Source organism: Arachis ipaensis, chromosome B3 (genome assembly GCF_059453495.1).
Source record: "Arachis ipaensis isolate K30076 ecotype BB chromosome B3, ASM5945349v1, whole genome shotgun sequence".
Lineage (NCBI taxonomy): Eukaryota > Viridiplantae > Streptophyta > Magnoliopsida > Fabales > Fabaceae > Arachis > Arachis ipaensis.
This window is the reverse complement of record NC_142438.1, coordinates 8,853,167-8,876,158: the sequence shown is the minus strand read 5'-3', so window position 1 is coordinate 8,876,158 and position 22,992 is coordinate 8,853,167. Positions and strand designations below refer to the sequence as shown.

The window sequence follows — 22,992 nt, the reverse complement described above, 5'->3', positions numbered from 1 at the left end:
ATGTTGCCTCATCCTAATTATTCAAATTCACAATCTAATTTTTAACATTAACTTAAAATTAATTTTTAAACTGCCATTTAAGTTTTTTGATAGGTGTGTTATCCTCCTATGTTTTTTCAAATATAAAGTATTAGTACTTTTGTATTGTTTTATAGGTACAAATAATAAAAAAAATAGATCTTCTCAATTTTTTTAATATTTGAGGGAATAAAGTGTGATCTCCTACTATTAATTTTATAAGTGGGACCAAAAATAAATATGAAAGAGAAAACAGTAAAGAGTTAGATTAAACACTTGACACCATCTAGTTTTTTTTCCATTGGAGAGAATCCACTATCCAAATAATAATTTGACTAGTTTTTTTTTTATAGATAAATCTATCAGCATTTTCAATTTTTATGAGTTTAAAAATAGCCACATATAGCTGTTCGCTGTTAAGATAAGCATGATGATGTGGATGCCCATTTAATGGGCGATTCACTCTTTCCACAAATAATAATTCACTTTTTCAACACAGAATGAAATTAATAGACACTACTCTTGTACGCCTATAAATAGACATGAACTGATGCAAAAGTAATACACATTAATAATAACAAACATTCTCTCTCTTTATACTGAATACTTCTCTCTTTATATATATATATATATATATATATATATATATATATATATATATATATATATATATATATATATATACATTACAATATATAATATTGGTAAATACATATATGAATTATTATTATTGAGCTAATTATATTAATATTAGAGTCTTCTATTTACACATCTTAATTTTATATTTAGTACATCTTCTTTATTTATTTTACAACACATTATCAGCACGAGACTCTGATCAGATTTTAGAAGACTTCAGGTAACAAATTTTCATTATGTCGAAACTCTCTCATCTTGAATTTAATACTCTTGATATATCTGGAAACAATTATTTATCATGGATATTAGATGCTGAAATCCATCTTGATTCAATGGGTCTTGGAGATACCATTAAGGTTGAAAATAATGTATCCCAGAAAGATAAAGTCAAAGCCATGATTTTTCTTCGTCATTATCTTGACGAAGGATTGAAAAATGAATATCTCACATTAAAAGATCCTGCAGATCTTTAAAAAGACCTTGAAAAAATGTATAATCATCAAAAGACGGTGATACTTCCTCAAGCCTGATATGAATGGACGCACTTGCGTCTACAAGATTTTAAATCAATAAATAAATATAATTTGGCAATGTTTCAAATCACCTCACGAATAAAATTATGTGGGAAAAAGATATCTGATAATGATATGTTAGAGAAAACTTTCTCGACCTTCCATGCCTCGAATGTGCTCCTACAGCAGCCATATCGAAAAAAAGGATTTAAAAAATATTCTGAGTTAATTTCTTACCTTCTTATTGCTGAACGCAACAATGAATTACTTTTAAGGAATCATGAAGCGCGTCTAGTTGGCGCAACCCCATTTTCTGAAGTAAATGCGGCAAATCATTACCCCAGAAGAGGTAAATGGCAAGATTTTGGCAACAAGAAAAATTATGGAAGGAAAAGAAATTATGTTCAAAAGAGAGGATCTCAACAGAAGTGGATAAAGAAAGAAATATTAGGCAAAATAAATCAACAGAAAATAAGTGTTTTCGTTGTGGTGGAAAGGGCCATTGGTCACGTACCTGTCGTACCCCAAGGCACCTAGTCGATCTTTATCAAGCATCTTTGAAAAAGGACGACAAAGAAAAAGAGTCGAATTTTGTTTCAAATGATGCTGAAAATTCCACCACTCATTATGATGTATCCGATTTCTTTGAGGATCCTGAAGGAAATATTGGCCATTTGATAAATGATGGAATAGTTTAATACGTGGGATTGTTAAGTATCCATGTAAATAAATAATGTAAATAACTTATTGTTAAGTTTTATTTTCTATGTATTTAAGTTTCAAATATGATGTATATAAATAATGAAATATTAATGTTTATAAATTTTGAAATCATTAAAGGTGTCAAGTTTTAAAATAAAATTTTAGTATATGATATTATTTTTATGTACAGTGTTTCTTAGAAAAATAATTCCGATCAAGTATTCAATTTAACTGTGTATACTACTCATTTTTTTTTTTTTTATTATTATTATTATTATTATTATTATTATTATTATTATTATTATTATTATTATTATTATTATTATTATTATTATTATTTGTCTTTGAAGAAAATGACAAGGATATATAATGAAGATGTATGCCTTGCGGATAGTGCAAGTTCACACACCATTCTCAAAAATGATATATATTTTACCTATCTGTGCCAAAAGAAGAATATGTTAATACTATTATTGGCGCAGACAATGTGATTGAAGGCTCCGGAAGAGCTATAATTTTGTTTCCCGGAGGAACAAAATTCATAATAAATAATGCACTATTGTCTACCAAGTCTCTAAGAAACTTGTTGAGCTTTAAAGATATTCGCAGAAATGGATATCATATTGAAACTATGAATGAGGAAAGTCATGAGTACTTATGTATCACAACTCATTATTCAAATAAAAAAGTTATATTAGAAAAGTTACCCTCACTTTCATTTGGGTTATATTATTCCAAAATTAGTGCAATTGAATCACATGCCATCGTAAGCCAGAAGTTTACTAGTCCAAATGAATTTATAACTTCGCATGATCGATTGGGTCATCCGAAAACAACCATGATGCGGAGAATTATTGAAAACTCTCATGGACATTCACTAAAGAACCAGAAGATTCTTAAATCTAGTAAATTTTGTTGTGCTACATGTTCTCAAGGGAAGTTAATTTTAAGGCCATCACCAGTAAAGATTGGATTTGAGTCCCCTGAATTTCTATATAGAATTCAAGGCGATATATGTGGACCTATTCATCCACCATGTGGATCTTTTAAATATTTTATGGTCCTAATAGACGCATATTCGAGATGGTCACATGTGTGCTTATTGTCTTATCGCAACCTGACGTTTGCGATATTACTGGCTCAAATGATTCGATTAAAAGTACAGTTTCCAGAAAATCCAATCAAAACAATTCATCTTGATAATGCTGGTGAATTTACTTTCCAAGCATTTGATGCTTATTGTATGGCTAATGGAATAAGTGTTGAACATCCAGTAGCTCATGTTCACACACAAAATGGATTAGCAGAATCACTTATTAAATGTCTCCAATTAATTGTTAGACCCTTACTTATGAGAACAAATCTCCCAACCTCGGTTTAGGGCATGTTATTTTACATGTCGCAGCACTTATTCGTTTGAAACTAACGAGTTACCATCAGTTCTCTCCTATGCAATTAGCTTTTGGCCAGCAGTCAAATGTTTTCCATTTAAGAATATTCGGATGTGCGATATATGTTCCCATTGCACCACCTAATCGCACCAAAATAGAACCCCAAAGAAAATTGGGGATATATGTTGGATATGATTCTCCCTCTATAGTGAGGTATCTTGAGATACAAACTAGAGATGTATTTAAAACCCGATTTGCGGATTGTCATTTTGATTAATCAAAATTTCCAACATTAGGGGGGAGAGAATAAGCTTCCTGAAAATGAACTTAATTGAAATGCATCATCCTTTATGCATTTAGATCCTCGATCAGGGCAATGTGAACTAAAAGTTCAAAATATTATACATTTGCAAAGAATAGCAAATGAATTGCCTGATGCATTTTTCGATACAAAGAGGATAACCAAGTCTTATATACCAGTGGAAAATGCCCCAATTCGAATTGATGTCCCAGTTGGACAAATTGCCACCGAAGTAAATACACGCCAGAAGCGTGGCAGGCCTGTCGATTCCGAAGACAAAAATCTTCGAAAGAGAAAATAGGTAAATATCATTCCTATTGAAAAAGACATAGTAAAGACACATGCAGTTGTCCAAAATTCCGATATAATTTTAACGCCAGAAGACGTTCAGGTACCTGAAAATTGTGAAAATGACGAGATCTCGATAAATTATGTTTTTACAGGAGAGAAATGGGACCGAAATAAGACAATTATCAATGAAATATTTGCATATAATGTGGCATTAAATATCATGCATGAAAGTAAGGATCTTGAGCCTAGATCAGTCGAAGAATGTCGACAAATGAATGGTTGGCCAAAATAGAAAGAAGTCATGAAGGCTGAGTTAGACTCACTTGCAAAACGTGATGTCTTTGGACCTGTAGTTCGTACACCAGAAGATGTAAAACCTGTTGGATACCGATGGGTATTTGTGAGAAAATGAAATGAGAAAAATGAAGTTGTACGCTACAAAGCTCGACTTGTAGCACAAGGTTTTACACAGAGGCTCGATATAGATTATGAAGAAACGTATTCCCCTGTAGTAGATGCGATAACATTGTGTTATTTGGTCAGTTTATCTGCATATCATAAACTGCATATGCATTTAATGGATGTGGTAACAGCCTATTTATACGGCTCATTAGATCGAGATATCTATATGAAAGTCCCTGAAAGACTAAAGATATCTAAGCCATCCAATGAATATTCGCAAGGGTTATACTCAGTCAAATTGTAAAGATCTTTAAATGGTCTGAAGAAATCTGGACGAATGTGGTATAATCGTTTTACTGAGTATCTGGCCAAAAATATATTCAAGAATGATGATATCTGTCCATGTGTTTTCATAAAGAAATCTGCATTTGGATTCATTATAATTACTGTGTACGTTGATGATTTAAATATCGTTGGGACTCCTGAAGAGATTCCAACAATTATAAAAACTCTAAAAGAAGAGTTTGAGATGAAAGATCTTGGAAATACTAAATTTTGTCTCGGCCTGCAGATCGAGCATATAAAAAATGGGATCCTTATTCATCAAACAATATACACAAAGAAGATCTTAAAAAGATTTTATATGGATAGGTCACGTCCCTTGAGTACCCCAATGATCGTAAGATCTTTGGATGTGGAAAAAAATCAATTCCGTTCTAAAGAAGAAAATGAAGATATCCTTGGTCCTGAAGTAACATATCTTAGTGCCATTGGAGCATTAATGTATATTGCCAATAATACAAGACCCGATATATCATTTGTTGTGAATTTACTAGCAAGATACAGTTCCTCTCCAACCAAAAGATATTGGAATGGAATCAAACAAATCTTTCGATATCTTCATGGAACGATTGATATGAGATTGTTTTATCCATATGAATCCAAGTCACAATTAGTTGGCTATGCAGATGCTAGATACTTGTCTGATCCACATAAAGGGAGATCTCAAACAGGATATCTGTTCACATATGGTGGTACAGCTATATCATGGAGGTCCACAAAACAGACGATTGCAGCAACATCCTCTAATCATGCTGAAATACTAGCGATACATGAAACTAGTCGAGAGTGTTTTTGGTTGAGGAGTTTGATCCAATATATTCTGTCATCATGTGGACTGATTGATTAGAAGATAGCTCCAACTGTCCTATTTGAAGATAATACAACATGTATTGCTCAACTTAAAGGTGGATATATCAAAGTTGATAGAACAAAGCATATTTTTCCCAAATTCTTCTTCACTCATGATCTTTAAAATCAAGGGACAATTGATGTCCAACAGATCCGCTCAAGTGACAATCTGGCAGATTTATTCACAAAGTCACTTCAAAAATCTTCCTTTAAAAAATTGGTACATCAGATTGGGATGCGCCGATTTCGAGATATTAAATGATGTCGACAAGAGGGGGAGACTGTACTCTTTTTTCCTTGGTCAAGTTTTTTCCCATTGGATTTTTCTTAACAAGGTTTTTAGTGAGGCAGTCCCCATCACAAAGGATATTGTACTCTTTTTCCTTCACTAAAATTTTTTCCATTGGAGTTTCTTTAATAAGGTTTTAATGAGACATATTCCTAAATGGTCATCCAAAGGAGAGTGTTAAGATAAGTATGATGATGTGGATGCCCATTTAATGGACAGTTCACTCTTTCCACAAATAATAATTCACTTTCTCAACACAGAATGAGATTAATAGACACTACTCTTGTACGTTTATAAATAGGCATGAACTGATACAAAAGTAATACACATTAATAATAATAAATATTCTCTCTTTATACTGAATACTTCTCTCTTTATATATATATACATTATAATATATAATATTAGTAAATACATATATGAATTATTATTATTGAGCTAATTATATTAATATTAGAATCTTCTATTTACACATCTTAATTTTATATTTTGTACATCTTCTTTATTTATTTTACTATTTATTTTACAACACTCTCGCAAGTATTTTTTTTTTTTTTTATAATTGTTGACGGTGGTCCAAGTAGTGATGTGGTTTCTAAATTCTAATTAATGTCATGGTATGGTTAAACCCGGCAACAAACTACTAAATAATAGAATTTAATTTATGTATGTATGTATTTAATGAAGATAAAGGACATATGTTAATGTTAATGTTGTCCCTTACACTTGCTTTGTATCCTGCGTCCTCACTCCTCACTCCTCACTTGTTGCTGAACCCCATCCCCTTGGCCTCTGCTCTAAACAGTAAACACACTACATTTTTCTCCCTTTTATGAATGCCTACTGCTACTACCTTCACTCTCTAACCACTCTCTCATTATCCATTTCCTCCACACGCCTCCCTCTTCACCCCTGCATTATTCTTCTCTTCTCTTCCGCCGCCGCAACCACTACCACCACCCTTCCATGCACACCACGTAGCTAACAAACAAACCAACCAACAAGCAAACACACAAGAAAAAAAAAACCAAACTTTCAGCAAACCACCTATGGATCTCTTCTCTTCCTCCCACTCCACTCTCATTATCTTCTTACTCCTCACACTCACACCTCAACAAGGTAACTGAGGCACTAAAAGAGCAACCTTTCTCACTGTTTCTTACTTCTTTCTTGTCTTTTACTGCATACTCCTAACTCCACTTTTTTCTTCAGGTACTGTTATGGGTGCTACCTTCACATTCGTCAACAGGTGCGACTACACTGTCTGGCCCGGCATTCTCGCAAATGCCGGTAGCCCAGCACTCGACAGCACCGGTTTCGAGCTTCCAAAGGCCACTTCTAGAACCTTCCAAGCTCCCACCGGTTGGTCCGGTCGCTTCTGGGGCAGAACTGGCTGCAACTTCGACGGATCCGGCTCCGGTTCATGCCTCACCGGAGACTGCGGCTCCGGCCAAATGGAGTGCAACGGCGCCGGTGCAGCCCCTCCCGCCACCCTCGCCGAGTTCACCCTCGGCACCGGCGGTCAGGACTTCTATGACGTGAGCCTGGTGGACGGTTACAACCTTCCGATGATCGTTGAAGGCACTGGCGGGTCGGGGCAGTGCGCGTCGACGGGTTGCACTTCGGATCTGAACCAGCAGTGCCCTTCGGAGCTTAAAGCGTTGGATGGAAGCGCGTGTAAGAGCGCGTGTGAGGCTTTTGGGAGCCCTGAGTACTGTTGCAGTGGCGCGTATGGGTCACCTTCCACTTGTAGGCCTTCTATTTACTCGGAGATGTTCAAGGCTGCTTGCCCTCGATCGTATAGCTACGCATACGATGATGCTACGAGTACTTTTACGTGTACGGGTGCTGATTATACGGTTACCTTTTGTCCATCCTCTCCAAGGTAAAAATATTGGGTTTTGCCACCCTTTGCCCTAAGTCATTTGTTAATCATATTATAAAAAGAAATTATTTTATTATTTTTGATATATTCAATATATTAAAAATGTGAAAAATTTTATTTTTGTAATAAATAACATCAAAATTTTTCTTATGGTATGTTTAACCAGATGTTGTTATATCATAGGATAGCAAAATTCATAAAATAAAAAAAAAGGAAAAAGAAGAATCTCTATCTTTATTCTTTGTTGATTGATTACATTGTTTATTATATTATATGGTGGCTAGTGGCTACTCAGTTTTAGTTTATTGTTTTATTAACCTCATGAGAATTAGAAAGGAGACATCAGGGAGTTAAATTATTAAAAAATGCCATCATACACCAAAAATAGGTGCCAAATCGTTTATTATTATTTATTGGTACCATTAAAAATATGTATTGTTTTGCTTATCTTTAATGTGTAAATATTATGAAAAAGTTTTTAAGTATATTGATATTTCAGTATATTTTAACCAATGATCTTAGTTAAGATCAGCATTTAAAAGTTTTCCTATATTATATATATTCATATATTTGATAGAAATTGGAGGGTGAGTGGAAGGTAGGTAGCGTGTTCTATAGGGTCAATTCCAAAGGTGAGCTTTTTAATGCTTATGTTGGTAAATTACATAAAGTGACAATTAATGATGGCTGGTTCTGTGTTTGTGGAATAAATGCTTTTATTACAGGACTATAAAATAACAACCAGGTTAGGATTATACTACTAAAATTAGTTATTAATATATTCCCTAATATAAAATATGTATTAAAAATAAATTAAATAATACGTTTATACACAGATATATGATATTAATTTTGATAGTTAATTTTAATATACAAATAATATTTTTGATAAAATAAATAACATTATCTATTCAGCAAGAGAGTCTAAGCAATATTAGTACTGATTAAAATGTTGAATATCTGATTTGTGTGGTTGCAGTCAGAAATCTTCAAGAGACACAACACCAACAATAGGGTCAGGCATAGGAACACCAATGACACCAACAACGCCCATGGCTTCAGGAACTGGGATTGGAACACAAACAGGAACCGGAACTGGAATCGGAACCGGATCAACAGGTTCCCAAGAAGGTGCAGGTTTTGCATACACCGGTGCTGGTGTTGGTGTTGACCCTGGCCTTGGTTATTCATCATCAGTTACTGGTTCTGGTTCGGGTTCAGGTTCCGGCGAAGCCATGCTTGCAGATGGTTCATATTTAGCTGGTTTAGCCATGGGAGACTCACCTAGGAGTACAACATTTTCCTCTGCTTTTCTCTATCCTGCAAGCTTTTTTCTTATTCTATCTTGTTATTTCCTTTAGGTTTTAGCTGCTATTATTGCACCATTTTCATGGACCTTGGTTTGTTAAATTAAATGTAAATGGTTCTTAGGGATATTTTCGGGTTTTTTATGGTGGGTTCGATGAATTTTGGCTCTTTGCAACTAAAGCTGGCACAGATTCTTCTTGCATTATGTAAACCACTCACCTCAATATTCTCCCCCTCATGGAAAAAATGAAGGAAAAAAAATCCATGTTTCACGTTAAAGTGCTTTTTTCTTTTTTAATATTAATGTTGGGAGTGTTTATGTCTATCTCTCTGCAATGGGAGGAGAGCTTTTTGGGGTTCTATGATTGTTGGGGGATTCAAAAAAGTTAACATATTGTACGCAATTTTGGGCTGGCTTTGTTGGTTTCACATGTATCATATTCATTGGTAATGATTATTTAAATTAATGTTTACTCCATTGTTATGTCCGTGAGAGATTTGTTTGGGAGTTTGATTTTTTCATTAGCGAAGAAAGATTTTTGAGACATAATAATAATGTGAACGATCTGATTTAAGAGACTTTGATTTGTGTCTGAATTGGGGTCTTAACTTTGCCCCTGTCACAAGTAGTGTGCCTCAGCTTTTGTCTTGTCCCTTCTTTAATTTGGACAAAAAGATTTACGAGATGCATTTGATGGGGACTTTAATTTCTGTACGGCTTTCAAAGTGCAAATATATGAAGTATGACCGTGTTAGAAATTAGAATACACTAAAATGAGTTACGAACCCAGAATACATATTCAAAAAATAAATTAAATTATATATATTTATACAAAAATATATAATAATTAATTTTTATATATGTGTAGCATTTTTTTATATGAAGTAATAGCGAAAAACTAGATTATAAATAAATAAGTTTAATTATTTTATCCGTCTTTATAGTTTCATCAAATTTTTATTTAAATTCTTATATTTTTAATTAAGTTCTTAGTATATCAAAAATATTAAAATTAATCGAATATTCAAATCGAATATATCTACCACTTGATTGAATATTCTATTTTATTTAATATAATATTCAGTTAATTCTAATATTTTTATTACGATAAAAATTTAATTATAAAATTTGATATAGTATAAGAATTCAATTAAAAATAAAATAAATATAAAGATTTATTTAAAAATTTAATAAAATTATAGAAATAAAAAATAATTAAACCAAATAAGTATGGGACTCCTGCTAAAATTATTAGTCCAACTCAACATTTTTGTAATGGGTTCATTTATGAAATGTAAAATATTATTTTGATCATTTATATACTTATATTTATTCTTCGTATCGACTAGTAATAAACCACTAAATGATCTTTAATCGGTCGGATTAAAAGATATAACGAAAAAAAAAAACTTATATTTCTTGGTAGTATTATGCAAATGTAAATCCCCAATCTCCTGTTTTTTTTTTTTCCTTCATCGAGAACAACAACTAAAGTTAGCAAGAAGATCGTATATTTTATACAAAATAAAAGTAAGATACTATATCTAATTGAAAATGCCTCTCTAGTACTCTCATGCTTCAAATTTGTGCCGTAAGTCTAGTTTATGCTCCTTTTCTTCAGCAATTTTCAAAGAGATGGATAATCTTCTCCAATTGCTGCGGTTTAGGGGACCTACCACTACTCCACTAGCTACATTGTGGTTTTAATATTTAATAGAATTTATCTATCTTATGTCCTAACCAGACATGTTATATAAACTAAATTTTTTTTATTAAAAATATAAAAAATTTAAAATTTTAATATATTTATTTTATATTTATTAAATAAAAATATTTAAAATTTTTTATTAACAGTAAATTTATGTAAATTAAATCTTTTTGGTTTGACTAATGGCAATTGCAATTGTGTTTGTTGTCACTCTTAATTTTTTTTTTTGGGCTTTATATTTCTTTTGGAGTTTTGGTTGTCTATGGTGGGTTTGATATTTTTTTTTTGTTAAGAGTATTCTTTATTTCGACAGGTTAAATACTAATTCGTAGCGAATTTGAGTTCCATTTAAAGGTCAGTTACTAACCAATAGGTTGCTGTATGTACAAACAGAATTCAAATTCTGATCTTTATTTAAACGGATGAGTGAGCTGGCTACTCGACTTATGTTGGGTTTTTTTGGGCTTGATATTGTTAATCTTTTCATACTTGTTTTGTTTTTGCAAAAGCCACCTCCTCTGCTAAATAACTTGAAGCAATTCGTCTTGAGTTAATTACAATTGATTTTTTTATTTATTTTACTGAGTAATCATACTCTTATTTTTAAGCTTTTACAATCTCTTTGCAATTATGCATGTGTTTTCGAAAGGTAATAGATAAAAGGAATAAAAGATCTTACATGTGCATTAAATGTATAAGGTATTGTGTTGATTCAAATATTTATCTATCATTATTATTAGATGAAATTGAGACTTTAATTTAACTGAAGTTCATATCTCATTTATTGAATAGTATAATATCTGTGACTTGATATAATCAGATTTGTTTGAATAAGCTTCTAAAATTTTTTTTTGGAGTTATTTTTTTTAAAAAAATATTTTTAAAAATTTTTTTGTTTAGATATTTTATATAAAAAAATTATTTATTAATTATATTTAGTATAATAATATAAAAAAAATTATTTATTTATTTATTATGTAATTTTTTTAAAATATAAATTATAATTTTAAAAAAAAATATATTTTTTAATTTTTAATATTTTTATTTTTATTATTAAAAATTGGTCAAATATACTATAAATACAAAAATTATTAATATCTCTTTTATCTGCAAATAACAGCTTTTTTATTTATATAAGCATGAAAAAAACATTATTTTTTGCTTGTCTCAAAAGTGTTCCTGAAATGCGCATGGCCATTTCATGTTAAGCATTCACGAAATGAAATTAGCCTCCATTTCATGCTAAGCACACTAAATGGGTGAGGAATAATGTGCGCGCCAGAAAACCCATTCCAAGAGGGGCAGACACGAAATGGAGCAACTTATGTATACCAGCCTCAAAATAGAGGAATTCGTGACTAACACACACAAAATGGAAACTTCAGTGGAGCTGAACACAAAATGGCCACTCATATATGGATGATGGGTCATACATTATTCAGCTGTGTGCATAACTCATCCTCCCGTAAATATTCAATCTTAAATCAATTGAATTCCTTACTCCTTATATGCAATAAAATGTGATGATGATTAGCAAATTAAATTTTTCCAACATTACACCAATTTCATGAGTTTTATTTGGATTATCCCTATTATTATATTACACATTCTCATGCTCTTAATTGATAACATTATAAAATATTATATAAATTTAATTTTGGATAATTTATATAAATAAAATAAATGAAATTTAAAATTATACATACTTCTATATATTAAAATCGAATCAACTTAATTCGATTTATACAATATATGATTTTAAAAGTAATTAAAATATTATATCAATTAAATTATCATTTAATTTATAAAATTAAGTGTAGAACAACATTTTGATGATATTATATGTTACTTCTAACTCTAAAAAATCTAAATTTTAATTCATATGCTACTTTAAAGAGCTATATTTTATATTAACTTTTTTAACATCAAAAGTCTCATTTTGAATTTATAAATTCATAAAAATGTAGATTTTTAAATTTGAACTAAAATACAAAATTTGAATTTATATTTTTATTTGTTTAGATATTTTTGATATTTTATTTGAATCTAAATTCGTGTATTTTTACTGATATTTATATTTTAAAGTTAACGAAGAATAAATCATTTATACAAGTAGTAAATCATTTCGTGTTCAGCTCCATTGAAGTCCTCATTTCGCGTGTGTCAGTCACGATACTCCTCATGCGCATTTCAAGAATACTTTTGAAGCTTGCGCATTATGAAAAATAATATTTTTTCCATGCGTATATAAATAAAAAAGCCTGCAAATAACATTGCTAGCAAAATATGTTGCTCCATCTTTACTTAGAGATTTTGGTTCAAATCTCCCTTCTAACTTAAAAAAAAAAAACATGCGGCTCCCACCTTTGTTATAATCAGAGCATGGTATAAAATTGATACTAAAGTTACATAAAGATTTCCTGTCCAGCTAAACTTTATGGTACACATCATGTGACAGAAATAATTAACCAGTGCAAGAGAATTTACATAGAGGTTACTATATGATTTTTCAAGTAGAATGTATATATACTAGTAGAACTCTGAATGAAAATTATCCCCATTCAAGCATTCAACAATTTCTTCAAATAGTTAAATTTACAGATTTGACATGTATATCATGTAAATTACTGCATGCGTCTATGATCTATAAAGGTAACAGTATCATGATCAGGAAAACAATTATATCCTGTTAGATTAACCTGCTACATAATTTTAAACTGAAAAATCAAAGTCTAATACTGATAGTAACATGTTTAGTTTCTCTACCTCCACAGAGAGAAAAAGTTGTATCTGCAGTTTTGTTACCATATGTGGCAGTGACTCTATATTCTCCTAAGAATCCAAAAATGCTGTAAGAACCATGTTCATCTGTCACTCCTTCTGCATGACCAGTTTGCCATTCTTGAAGAAGCTTGTCCACAACATCACCTGATGGAAGGTTTCTGAAATCATTGTCTGTGAGACACATTTGGTAGCATCCTTGTGGATGAAGTGCAGTCCATAGCATTATTCCATTCACTGAAGGATGAGAGAAGCCTTCCCTCAACACTTGTTCCAAATAAATAGCCTAAATATGGTAGCAAAGAAAGTCAACTAAATCAAGAAAATGCTGCTACCAACAAGGGTGTTGGCACATTAGTAGAGGCATGCTACAATCCTAGAAAAAAATTGGGGTGCGTTTGATTTGCATTTTCATTTTCAGTATTTTCTTCTTCTTAGATTTTGCAAAAATAAAATCAGAAAATGAAAACGCAAACAAAACACACCTTGATTTGAAACACTAGATGACTTACCTGAGTATCTTTATCAAGTGTCTTGCTAATATCAACCTCAGTTAGCCAAATGGGAAGGTTGAGTGTTGCCAACTTGTCTATGATGGCTCTCATAAGGGGAAGATTTGGAACTGTGAAGTGACTTTCTAGGCCAATTCCATCCATGAATACACCATTTTGTTGCAATTCTCTGAGCCTTGAGATATATGTGTCAACAGTTGAATTCACATCACTGCAGGTTTCCACCACATTGAAGTCATTCATGAAAAGGGTTGCTAATGGATCAGATTTATGTGCAGTTTCAAAGAAATGCAATGTGGCATCAGGTCCAAGCCTTTTCTCATAGAAATCAAAGTGAAGCATTTCATTGCTGACATCCCAATGTATGAATTCTTCTCTGTATTGGTTCATAAGACTCTGAATTCTTGAATCAACAGCAGCTTGTAATTGAATTCCGGTAAGGTTTCGTGCCCATGCAGGCGTGTATTTAGGATCTTCCCAGAAGATGTTGTGACCTCTAGCTATGATTTTGTTTGCTCTAACAAATTGTAGCATTTGATCTGAAATTGTATAATTGACCTTGCCTTGATCAGGTTCTGTGGCATACCATTTTAGCTCATTTTCAAACACTGCAGCATTGAATCTTTTCACAAACCAATTCTGTGCAGAACAATTAAAAAAGGCATGAACTAACTAACTACCAATTGAATGTAACTAAGTTTTAGGAGAATGTTGCAAAACCTGATAGGGCATGTTGCCAAGAATGGTCTTGGCTATTGCAGATCCAAAAGGGAAGTCCTTTGAGATCTGCTCTATATTGATGGTGGCTCCTTGCATTCTCTTCCCATTGCTATCTGACACATGAATCGTTACGGCTTGCTTTCGATGCTATCAAATTGGAAAAGATTAAAATATGTTTAGGATGCTGAATTAGACAAAAAAGAAATAAAATACTTATAATTTAGAACAATATCAATCTCATTTCATGTCATAGGCATATGTAACTTTTTCCTTATTTTTGAATGTTATGTGCATATTTGAAGGAAAACATGCTGCATTGTGTTGTGCTGAAATCTTGGAGCTACAAAAAAGAAAAAAAGTTGATTGTACTAACAGTGTTGATTAGGTACTCTTGATTGAATCTCCATTGCTGCTTAGTAAATGGCTGCAGTGATGGGCTAGCTAACTCTATATTTATATCTTTACCATCAGTGTTCTGCATCATTATAAAATCATTAATGCTAATTTTTGGACAATGCCATTAACTAATAATGCTGAAAAGACAGCATAGCTAAAGTACCTGAAAGAAGAGCATAGATGAAGTAGAAGGCCAATTAAGAAGAAATCCACCTTTAAGAAATGACCAGCATCCACTCTTGGCCAAAACTGTTCCTATGCAATCATAGGTTTCATTTTCTGTTTGCAAGCTTGCCCTTATTAGACCTGAACTTGAACCTTCAATTCTCACCCAAACTATAGTGTTTTTTTAATAAAAAGAGAAGGTGCAATTAGGTATCATATTCAACACTCTAATATAAAATGTGCAAAGAAACATCTATATTCAATGGTGTAAATTTGATTGACAAAAACCATGGGCAAGGAAATCCATGGTTTTCATAAATCATTATTTAACTTATCCTTATAACAACATCAATCCGTTGTAGTCTAGGTGGTTAGGATACTCGGCTCTCACCCGAGAGACCCGGGTTCAAGTCCCGGCAACGGAAAACTTTTTATGAACATTTGTTTTCAATTCTCTGAAATACAAGAGTGTAGAAAGAGCATAACCGTACCGGAGAAAGAGTAGATAGTGTCTTGTGTAAGGCTATGGAGAATGAATGAAGGACCATCAACTGCATACAAGGCAATGGCATGTTGAACTCCCCCAGATTGTGGCTGACTCTCAAAAACTCCACCATTGTAAAGTGGCTTCTCAGGTTCCTCTTTGCACTGAAACAAACAAAAATAACATATATTTTAGCTTTCTGAAAATGGCACTTCTTCAGTGATATCAGGTGATGATTTCATTACTGTATTGTACCTCAGTGTAAGCAGTGGAATCATACATGGGTCCATCTGCAGCACATAGAAACAAAACACAATAAAAAAATGTACTTATAGAAATCAAGTTTAAAGGAGGAAATAGGAATAAGAAAGAACCATGTAAAGGAGAAACCAAACAAGTCCCTACGAAGAGGACTAAAAGGATAAAGAATGGAATAATGTCCTGCATGGTTGGACCTGAAGTTTAATTTGAATCTATAGAATGACAATGATGAATGAAAAACCTTTTTTGACAGTGCAAGGAATTATAAGGAAGTGGTTTAGCATTATATACAATACAATACAATTCAAACACAAAGACCCGTGTATATATATATAGTATTAGTGAATCCAACAAAGGTTGATGCGACAAAAATTGTGAGGTGGATTTGGATTTTTTTGGAGGTGTGATATTTGATATCACAAGGGAAACAGTACAGTGTACCCTGCCTCTACTTCTTCAATTCACATGTTGATTGAAGGTGAAGGAGAGGTTCATGTGACTCTTGTTAATAAAACGCCAATTATGTAATAACTAGCTTGTTGCCAACACGTTTTTGCTATAGTATGTTATTGCCATAGCATCAACTTCAAAATGATGTTTGCTAATTCCAGAGTGCAGTATTTAATTGTAGTAATAAAAACATGTACGATAAGCTGCTTTGTATATTATTTAGTTATTTATTTTACAGTATATAGTCACTTATGTTTATAGTTGACCTACTACAGATGATGAAGGCCGCATAAATTTTTTTGGTGAAAGTAGTTGAGTGATTTACAAATAAGGACTATATGTTTGGTAGATGTTGCACAACTTCATAAAACCACTTCCCAAATGACACAAATAATTAACCCATCAATTTTCTGTTGTTATATATATAGACATATAATATAAAAATATCTTGAAAATTGTGGTTCCATAGTAATAAGATGGAAAACTGTAGCTAAAATCTTCACTTTTTGATAATGAAAGTAAATTAATATGAAACAATGCTGATCAAGTGATGAATGTCACATGAGAATCACCAAGAAGAACATGATGATGAGCATGCGCACACTTCATATTGGGACCATTTATATATAGGAATGTGCATGTCCATTTAATGGCACGGTGTGCAGCGTTTTAAGTTTTAAGGGTTGGAGTGTTTCTCTGTACAAGTAAACATTAATAAAGCCTATGCTTCAAGTATGGGGCACAGCATGGGAGACGCAAAGTCCCGCAAGCAAAGCCACATGAAGTGAACTTTGAAACACAATTCCAAACTTTACCTTTTAAGTGAAGTATCAAGCATGCTTTCCTATTGTCCCTTTGCTGTGCCCATTACAAATTCTTTTTTTGGTGTCTTGGACCAAATCGGAAAAAAAAGACTTGGGTGAGTTTAGGAAGCGCCCCTTTAGAAGACGCGTTTCAAGCCCGGTTATTTTTTGGTTTCGTGGCATCGTTTGAATTTGACACGTGAGGATACAGTCGATAGTTTCGTGCAACGAGGAGAATGGTGAAACCTGCAATCGGGAAGATCCCATTTTTTATTAAATACATTTTTGGCTGGTGTCTTTATGGTGGAAACATGATACATGAATATTATGTAAATATCATTTAAAATATTTTTTTGGGGGATGACATTTTTTTGGCCAGAAAGGGGGACTGTTCATCTGGGATTTACGTCTTTTTTTTTTTTTTCTTTTACATAAACCTTTGAAAGATATTAGCGATGGACTTTTTGGTGGCTGACTTCTAAATTTTTTTTTGAATTATGTTAGTCAAATTTTTTAAAGAAAGTAGAATAAATTTTGAAAGTGTTCAATTTTTTTTTTTGGTGCCAAAAGTGTTCAATTTTATGCAGGAATGACTATTATTATTTTAGTTGGTAGTGCATAGTGAATTATATATTGTCCGATTTTGGATAAATGTAATGTGTGTTTATTTTTCATGTAATACATATTTGAATTGATTGTAGATTTAATTATAAATTGTGTGTGGTTAATTAAATGAAATTTTAGAGTAAATATTTGTTGGAAAAGTGATGTTCAATAAGAATTTGTCTAAAAATAAAAGTATTAAAAAGAATTTTTTTACAATTTGTGTGATTAAATAAGTAACACCAAAAATACTCCAAACAGCAAATATATTGGCAGAAATTAAATAATCAAACACTAAAATTTTTATCATGGAAAAATCTCTAAAAGAGGGACAAAAAATCCATTGGATCTAGTTCAGTAAAATCTTTCACTATCAAAATAATGAGTATACAATCAATCTTTTTAGTGGCATTAGGACATCTCAACAATTAGCAAAATACATCATGAAAACCGATGGAATCAACATAAACCCTCCACAAAAGTGGGTATCTCAAATCAAACAAAAAAAAAAGGCAATACAATTAGTAAGTTATATCTAATGTACAATATTGGACTGCTCTTTTCCCCCCAAATTTCTTCTTCTCTTCGACGCCCAGAAGCACTCTTCTCTCCCTCACTGTTTACTTTTCTTTCTTTCAAAAAAAAAAATGAGAGGCATTAACTCTCTCCCTCTCTCTCTTTCATCGTGGCTTATAAGCCACGATTTTTTTTAAGTTATGTGGGTCTCACTTGAGTGGGGACCCACCAACAGTATTATGGTAAGGATTTAGCTAATATGTGTCTTTAAGGCACATAAGATCATGCAAAAGCTTAACATAAAAAATATAAATAATATAGCAATGCTAAGGACTATGATTCCATAAGGCGGATATCACGTTAGCCCCTTTGATCCAAAGTCACACAGAAAATCTATCATTTTGAAAAAACAATAGTTACCGTATTAGTGTTTGCATTAGTGTTTTTAGTGCGATTTTGTTGCACCTTTCGCTGTCTATCTCGCAGTGAAAATTGATGCTAAACTGATTGAGATCAAGGTGTAAAAGGAGGGGAATAGTGGCCCTAGAGTTCATTACAAAAACAAAATATAATCATTCTCCCTCTCTTTTGTCCTCTTTTATTAAGGCAAAAAGTTTACGTGGATTCAACCCAATAGCATAGTCAAGCAGTCTCAATTAGAAAAAAAATAAAACATGAATATAAAAACCTACACATATTCTCAACTTCCAAAAATAATTCATTGGACCGGCCTACATCGTTATTGCCGAATCCACCAATCAAGAGTTGTAAATTCCAAAATCATGTATTGTTCAAACTGAATATGCAAAATAGCCATTACACATAGAGTGTTTTTTTCTCCGTACAGTCGATCCTATAACTTGTTTGAGAAGTCATGAACAGTGTTGATAATCGAGGAGAAGCAGTGACAAAGAAACCTCCCTTTACTGAGGAGCAAGATCTGCTGAAGAGAAGTAAAAAGAAAGTGAGAAAGGACGGTAAAGGTTTTACAGGAAGCCAACAACCTGTGCTAAGAGAAGAAAACTGGATGATTGAAAATAGTACAAGCAACGAAAACCAATCTAAGAATCGGTCATTTGCTCAAACCGTGAAGAATAGTCTCATGATAGCCACACTGAAGGTGAAGATTTAGATTTGGCTATCGACACCGGAAAGGAAGAAGCAAAAGGAGCTAAGACAGACACGGTGAGTGATTCATAGTCTGACATCAAAGTGGAGAAAATTGAGGAAGGACTTTTTAATATTGTCATCAGTAAAGAGACTGAGAGAAACTTATGGAATCCATGGTGAAATACATTTATAGTAAAACTGTTGGGGCGAAAGGTGGGATATACAGCAATGAAAAGAAGATTAGAGATAATGTAGTGTAACAATGGAAGTCTTGATGTCATTGACTTAGGACAGGACTTCTATTTAGTCAAGTTTTACTCAAACGAAGATTTTGATTTTACCTTATTGGAAGGACCATAGAAGCTTTATGATCACTATCTAACAGTGAGACTTTGGGAACCTAATTTTAACCCTCAAACAGTCACTATAGACAAGGTAACAGCATAGATTAGACTTCCATGGCTACCTATTGAACTCTATGATAGAAACATTTTGAAAAAAATTGGAAATCTTATCGGATGGACTGTGAAGGTAGATAGCAATGTGGCTGAATTATGTAGGGGCAAATTTGCAAGACTGTGTGTTAAAGTTGATTTAACTAAACCCATAATGGGGAGATATTTAATCAATGGAAGGGAATACCGAGTAGAGTATGAAGGTATTCATCAGATATGCTTTTCTTGCGGGAGAATAGACCATGAGCAAAAAGATTGCCCTTTAAAACAAGCTCCAAAAGCAACAGAAGCTCAATCAATCCAAGACTCTCCAAAGAATGAAAGATCCAATGGAGTTGCAGAAATGAGACAAGAACAAGAAAAACAAGGGTGATTGGATAAGGAAAAACAGGTTGACACTACAGGGCAGGACAAATACGGAGAATGGATGGTTGTCCAAAGGCCAAAAAAGGGGAAAAAGGGGCAAAAAGAAACTGAATCTAGAGACATGGGAGGAAGAGGAAGGTCAAGATATAGTGTGCTGACCATTGAGGAAACATCACAGGAGAAAGAACAAGAAGAGAGAGAAGGTGACAATAATGCTGAAAGAGAAACAAATAACGCACACAAGTCAAGAACCAAAGACAAGGGAAGCAGGAGCAAGCATATAGTGGAAGATAGGGAAACAAACCAGGAGACTAATAAAGAACCAATAGCTTAAAAAAAGAGTTGTAACGAAAATGAAAAAGAGCAGAGAGTGAGGACAATAAAACAAGGAATCAACCATTATGAGCAAAACTGGGCAGAGGAGGCTAATGGGACCCCTTCCTTAATGGAAGAATGCATTCAACCTTCATATCAAGCCCATCCAATAGAAGGAAAACCACCAGACCCCATAAATGTTGAGACAACAAAGGTGGTGCCTATGAAAACAGAGGGCACTGAAGGAGGGCAGGCGAGCTTGCTAGAAGGAATAGATTTCACAACGCTAAAAACTAGTATTTTAGAGGACACTGAAATGAAGATGAACTAAATTCCAGGTGTGCTCTTTTCTTTTGAAGTAGTTTTTGTTGTTTTAGCTTTCTTTAACCTTTAGTTATCCTTTTTAATGATCACAATAATCTGGAATGAGAGGGGCTACTAGTGGAGCGTTTAGAAGGATTTATAAAGAGATGATGAAACAATATAAGTCAGACATTACCATTCTTTTATAAACAAAGTGTAGAGGACAAGTTGCTAGAAATGTTATTAAGCAATTAGGATACACCAATTACATTATTGAGGAAGCTTAAGGGTTTGCAGGTGGGATATGAATTTGCTGGAACAGGAGTGACATCAATATTACTTCAATAGAAGCACATCAACAATATATACACATAAAGGTCCAAGAATATGGAAGAGGATAATGGTTTTTCACTACAGTATATGCTAATCCTCATTAACAAATTAGAAGGGAGCTATGACCCAAATTACAGAACATAGCTAACACTGATAGTGGGGAGTGGCTTATTGCAGGGAGATTTTAATGACATTAAAGATAGTTCAGAGAAAAGGGGAGGTGCAGCCATAGATCTAAGGGCTTGCAATGCTTTCATTAATTGGATCAATAACTGTGATTTAATTGACCTGGGTTTCATTGGATCGAGATTCACTTGGAGAGGTCCTCAATGGGAAGGCCAAGAAAGAATTTTTAAAAGATTGGACAGAGCTATGACTAATTTAAGTTGGAGAAACAGATTCCAAGAAGCTACAATGGAGATGCTCACAAGAATGAAATCTTATCATCATCTCCTTTTAATTACTACTGAAAAATGCTTAAATGAAACAAGGGATAGACCTTTTCGCTTTGAGGCTATATGGACTATGCATCCAGACTTCTAAAATTTAATTGAAACAAGTTGGAATAATCATTATTATCTCAACAATGCTCTTGAAAAACTAAAGAAGGACTTAATCGAATGGAACAAGAGCTGTTTTAGGAATATTTTCAAAACTAAAAGAAGAATACAAAATAGACTTGCAGGAATTCAGACAAGTAGCACATATAGAAAAAATCCTTACTTAGATGGTTTGGAACAGAAGCTTGTAAGGGAGCTAAACGAGGTTTTGGACACGGAAGAAACCTTTTGGTTACAAAAATCGTGGGAGAAATGGATCATGGATGGAAATAGAAACACTAAGTTCTACCACAGCAAAGCTATAGTTAAAAGAGGAAAAAATAGAATTCTTAAACTCAGAGGACAAAAGGGGGAGTGGATTGAAGAAGAGGAGGAATTGAAAAAGTACATCACTTGCCATTTCAAAAACCTTTATCAAGAAGAGGTAAGAGTTGTTCCTTTTGAATTAGACCATTATGACCCCCTAATTTCAGTTTATCTGATTGCAGGAAGCTTGCAGCTACTCCTACGAAAATGGAAATCCGAAGGGCTTTGTTCAACATAGGATCTCTCAAGACTTTAGGAAGTGATGGCTTTTTGGCACTTATTTATAAAAATAATTGGGGATCATAAAGAACAAAGTGTGTGATTTTATCCAGAGCTGCTGGAATGAACCGGGGATCATAAAGCAAGCCAATTCCACACTCATCACGCTAGTTCCAAACCTTAACCATCCGGAGTCCATCAACCAGTTTCGGCCGATAGCACGGTGTAATGTGACCTATAAGGTGCTAACCAAGATAATAGTAGACAGAATCAAACCTCATCTCAATGATAGAATAGCGGTGCACCAATCAAGTTTTATTCCTGGAAGAAAAATACAAGACAATATCATTATTGCAAAGGAGCTCATGCATAATATGAAGAGAATGAAAGGAAAAAAATATTTCATGGCTATAAAAATTGACTTCGAAAAGGCTTATGACAAGCTTAGCTGGGACTTCATTAAAGTTAGACTTAAGGAGTTTAAATTACCAGTGAAAGTGTGATCCAAATAATTATGCAATGCATTAACTTAGTGTCCTATAATGTGTTGTGGAATGGAAACAAGACAGAGGAGTTCATTCCAAAAAGAGGGGTGAGACAAGGCGACCCCATCTCTCCATAATTTTTCGTTATCTGTATGGACAAGCTAGCTCAGCTGATAGAGGAGTTGGTGCATCTAGGAGAGTGGAAACCTAT

At 33.1% G+C, this 22,992-nt stretch overlaps 2 protein-coding genes and 1 non-coding gene across 3 annotated transcripts; 2 read left to right on the top strand and 1 right to left on the bottom strand.

The window, feature by feature from the left end:
* The first annotated feature begins 6,270 nt into the window (after window positions 1–6,270).
* On the top strand, window positions 6,271–9,402 carry LOC107628761 (Pathogenesis-related thaumatin superfamily protein). The gene is made up of 3 exons (XM_016331359.3): window positions 6,271–6,855; window positions 6,949–7,621; window positions 8,601–9,402. Exons 1-3 carry the CDS (start codon window positions 6,786–6,788, stop codon window positions 8,980–8,982), a joined length of 1,125 nt encoding a protein of 374 aa, XP_016186845.1. The 5' UTR covers window positions 6,271–6,785; the 3' UTR covers window positions 8,983–9,402.
* A 3,688-nt stretch (window positions 9,403–13,090) lies between these two features.
* Window positions 13,091–17,003, bottom strand: LOC107628764 (Glycosyl hydrolase family 10 protein). Its single transcript, XM_016331361.3, has 8 exons — window positions 16,071–17,003; window positions 15,952–15,986; window positions 15,704–15,860; window positions 15,211–15,383; window positions 15,025–15,126; window positions 14,652–14,798; window positions 13,932–14,570; window positions 13,091–13,705 (listed from the first exon to the last, which is right to left on the bottom strand). Exons 1-8 carry the CDS (start codon window positions 16,141–16,143, stop codon window positions 13,364–13,366), a joined length of 1,668 nt encoding a protein of 555 aa, XP_016186847.1. The 5' UTR covers window positions 16,144–17,003; the 3' UTR covers window positions 13,091–13,363.
* TRNAE-CUC (transfer RNA glutamic acid (anticodon CUC)) lies at window positions 15,565–15,637 on the top strand. Its single transcript has one exon. It is a non-coding gene; the product is annotated as a tRNA-Glu (tRNA).
* Window positions 17,004–22,992: the final 5,989 nt, after the last annotated feature.

Coding starts and splice junctions, on each gene's coding strand:
- LOC107628761 (XM_016331359.3), top strand. CDS start 6,786: ATGGATCTCTTCTCTTCCTCCCACTCCACTCTCATTATCTTCTTACTC. Junction 6,856..6,948: donor CACACTCACACCTCAACAAG/GTAACTGAGGCA, acceptor TTTTTTCTTCAG/GTACTGTTATGGGTGCTACC. Junction 7,622..8,600: donor TTTTGTCCATCCTCTCCAAG/GTAAAAATATTG, acceptor GTGTGGTTGCAG/TCAGAAATCTTCAAGAGACA.
- LOC107628764 (XM_016331361.3), bottom strand. CDS start 16,143: ATGCAGGACATTATTCCATTCTTTATCCTTTTAGTCCTCTTCGTAGGG. Junction 15,861..15,951: donor ATTCCACTGCTTACACTGAG/GTACAATACAGT, acceptor TGTTTGTTTCAG/TGCAAAGAGGAACCTGAGAA. Junction 13,706..13,931: donor CACTTGATAAAGATACTCAG/GTAAGTCATCTA, acceptor TACCATATTTAG/GCTATTTATTTGGAACAAGT.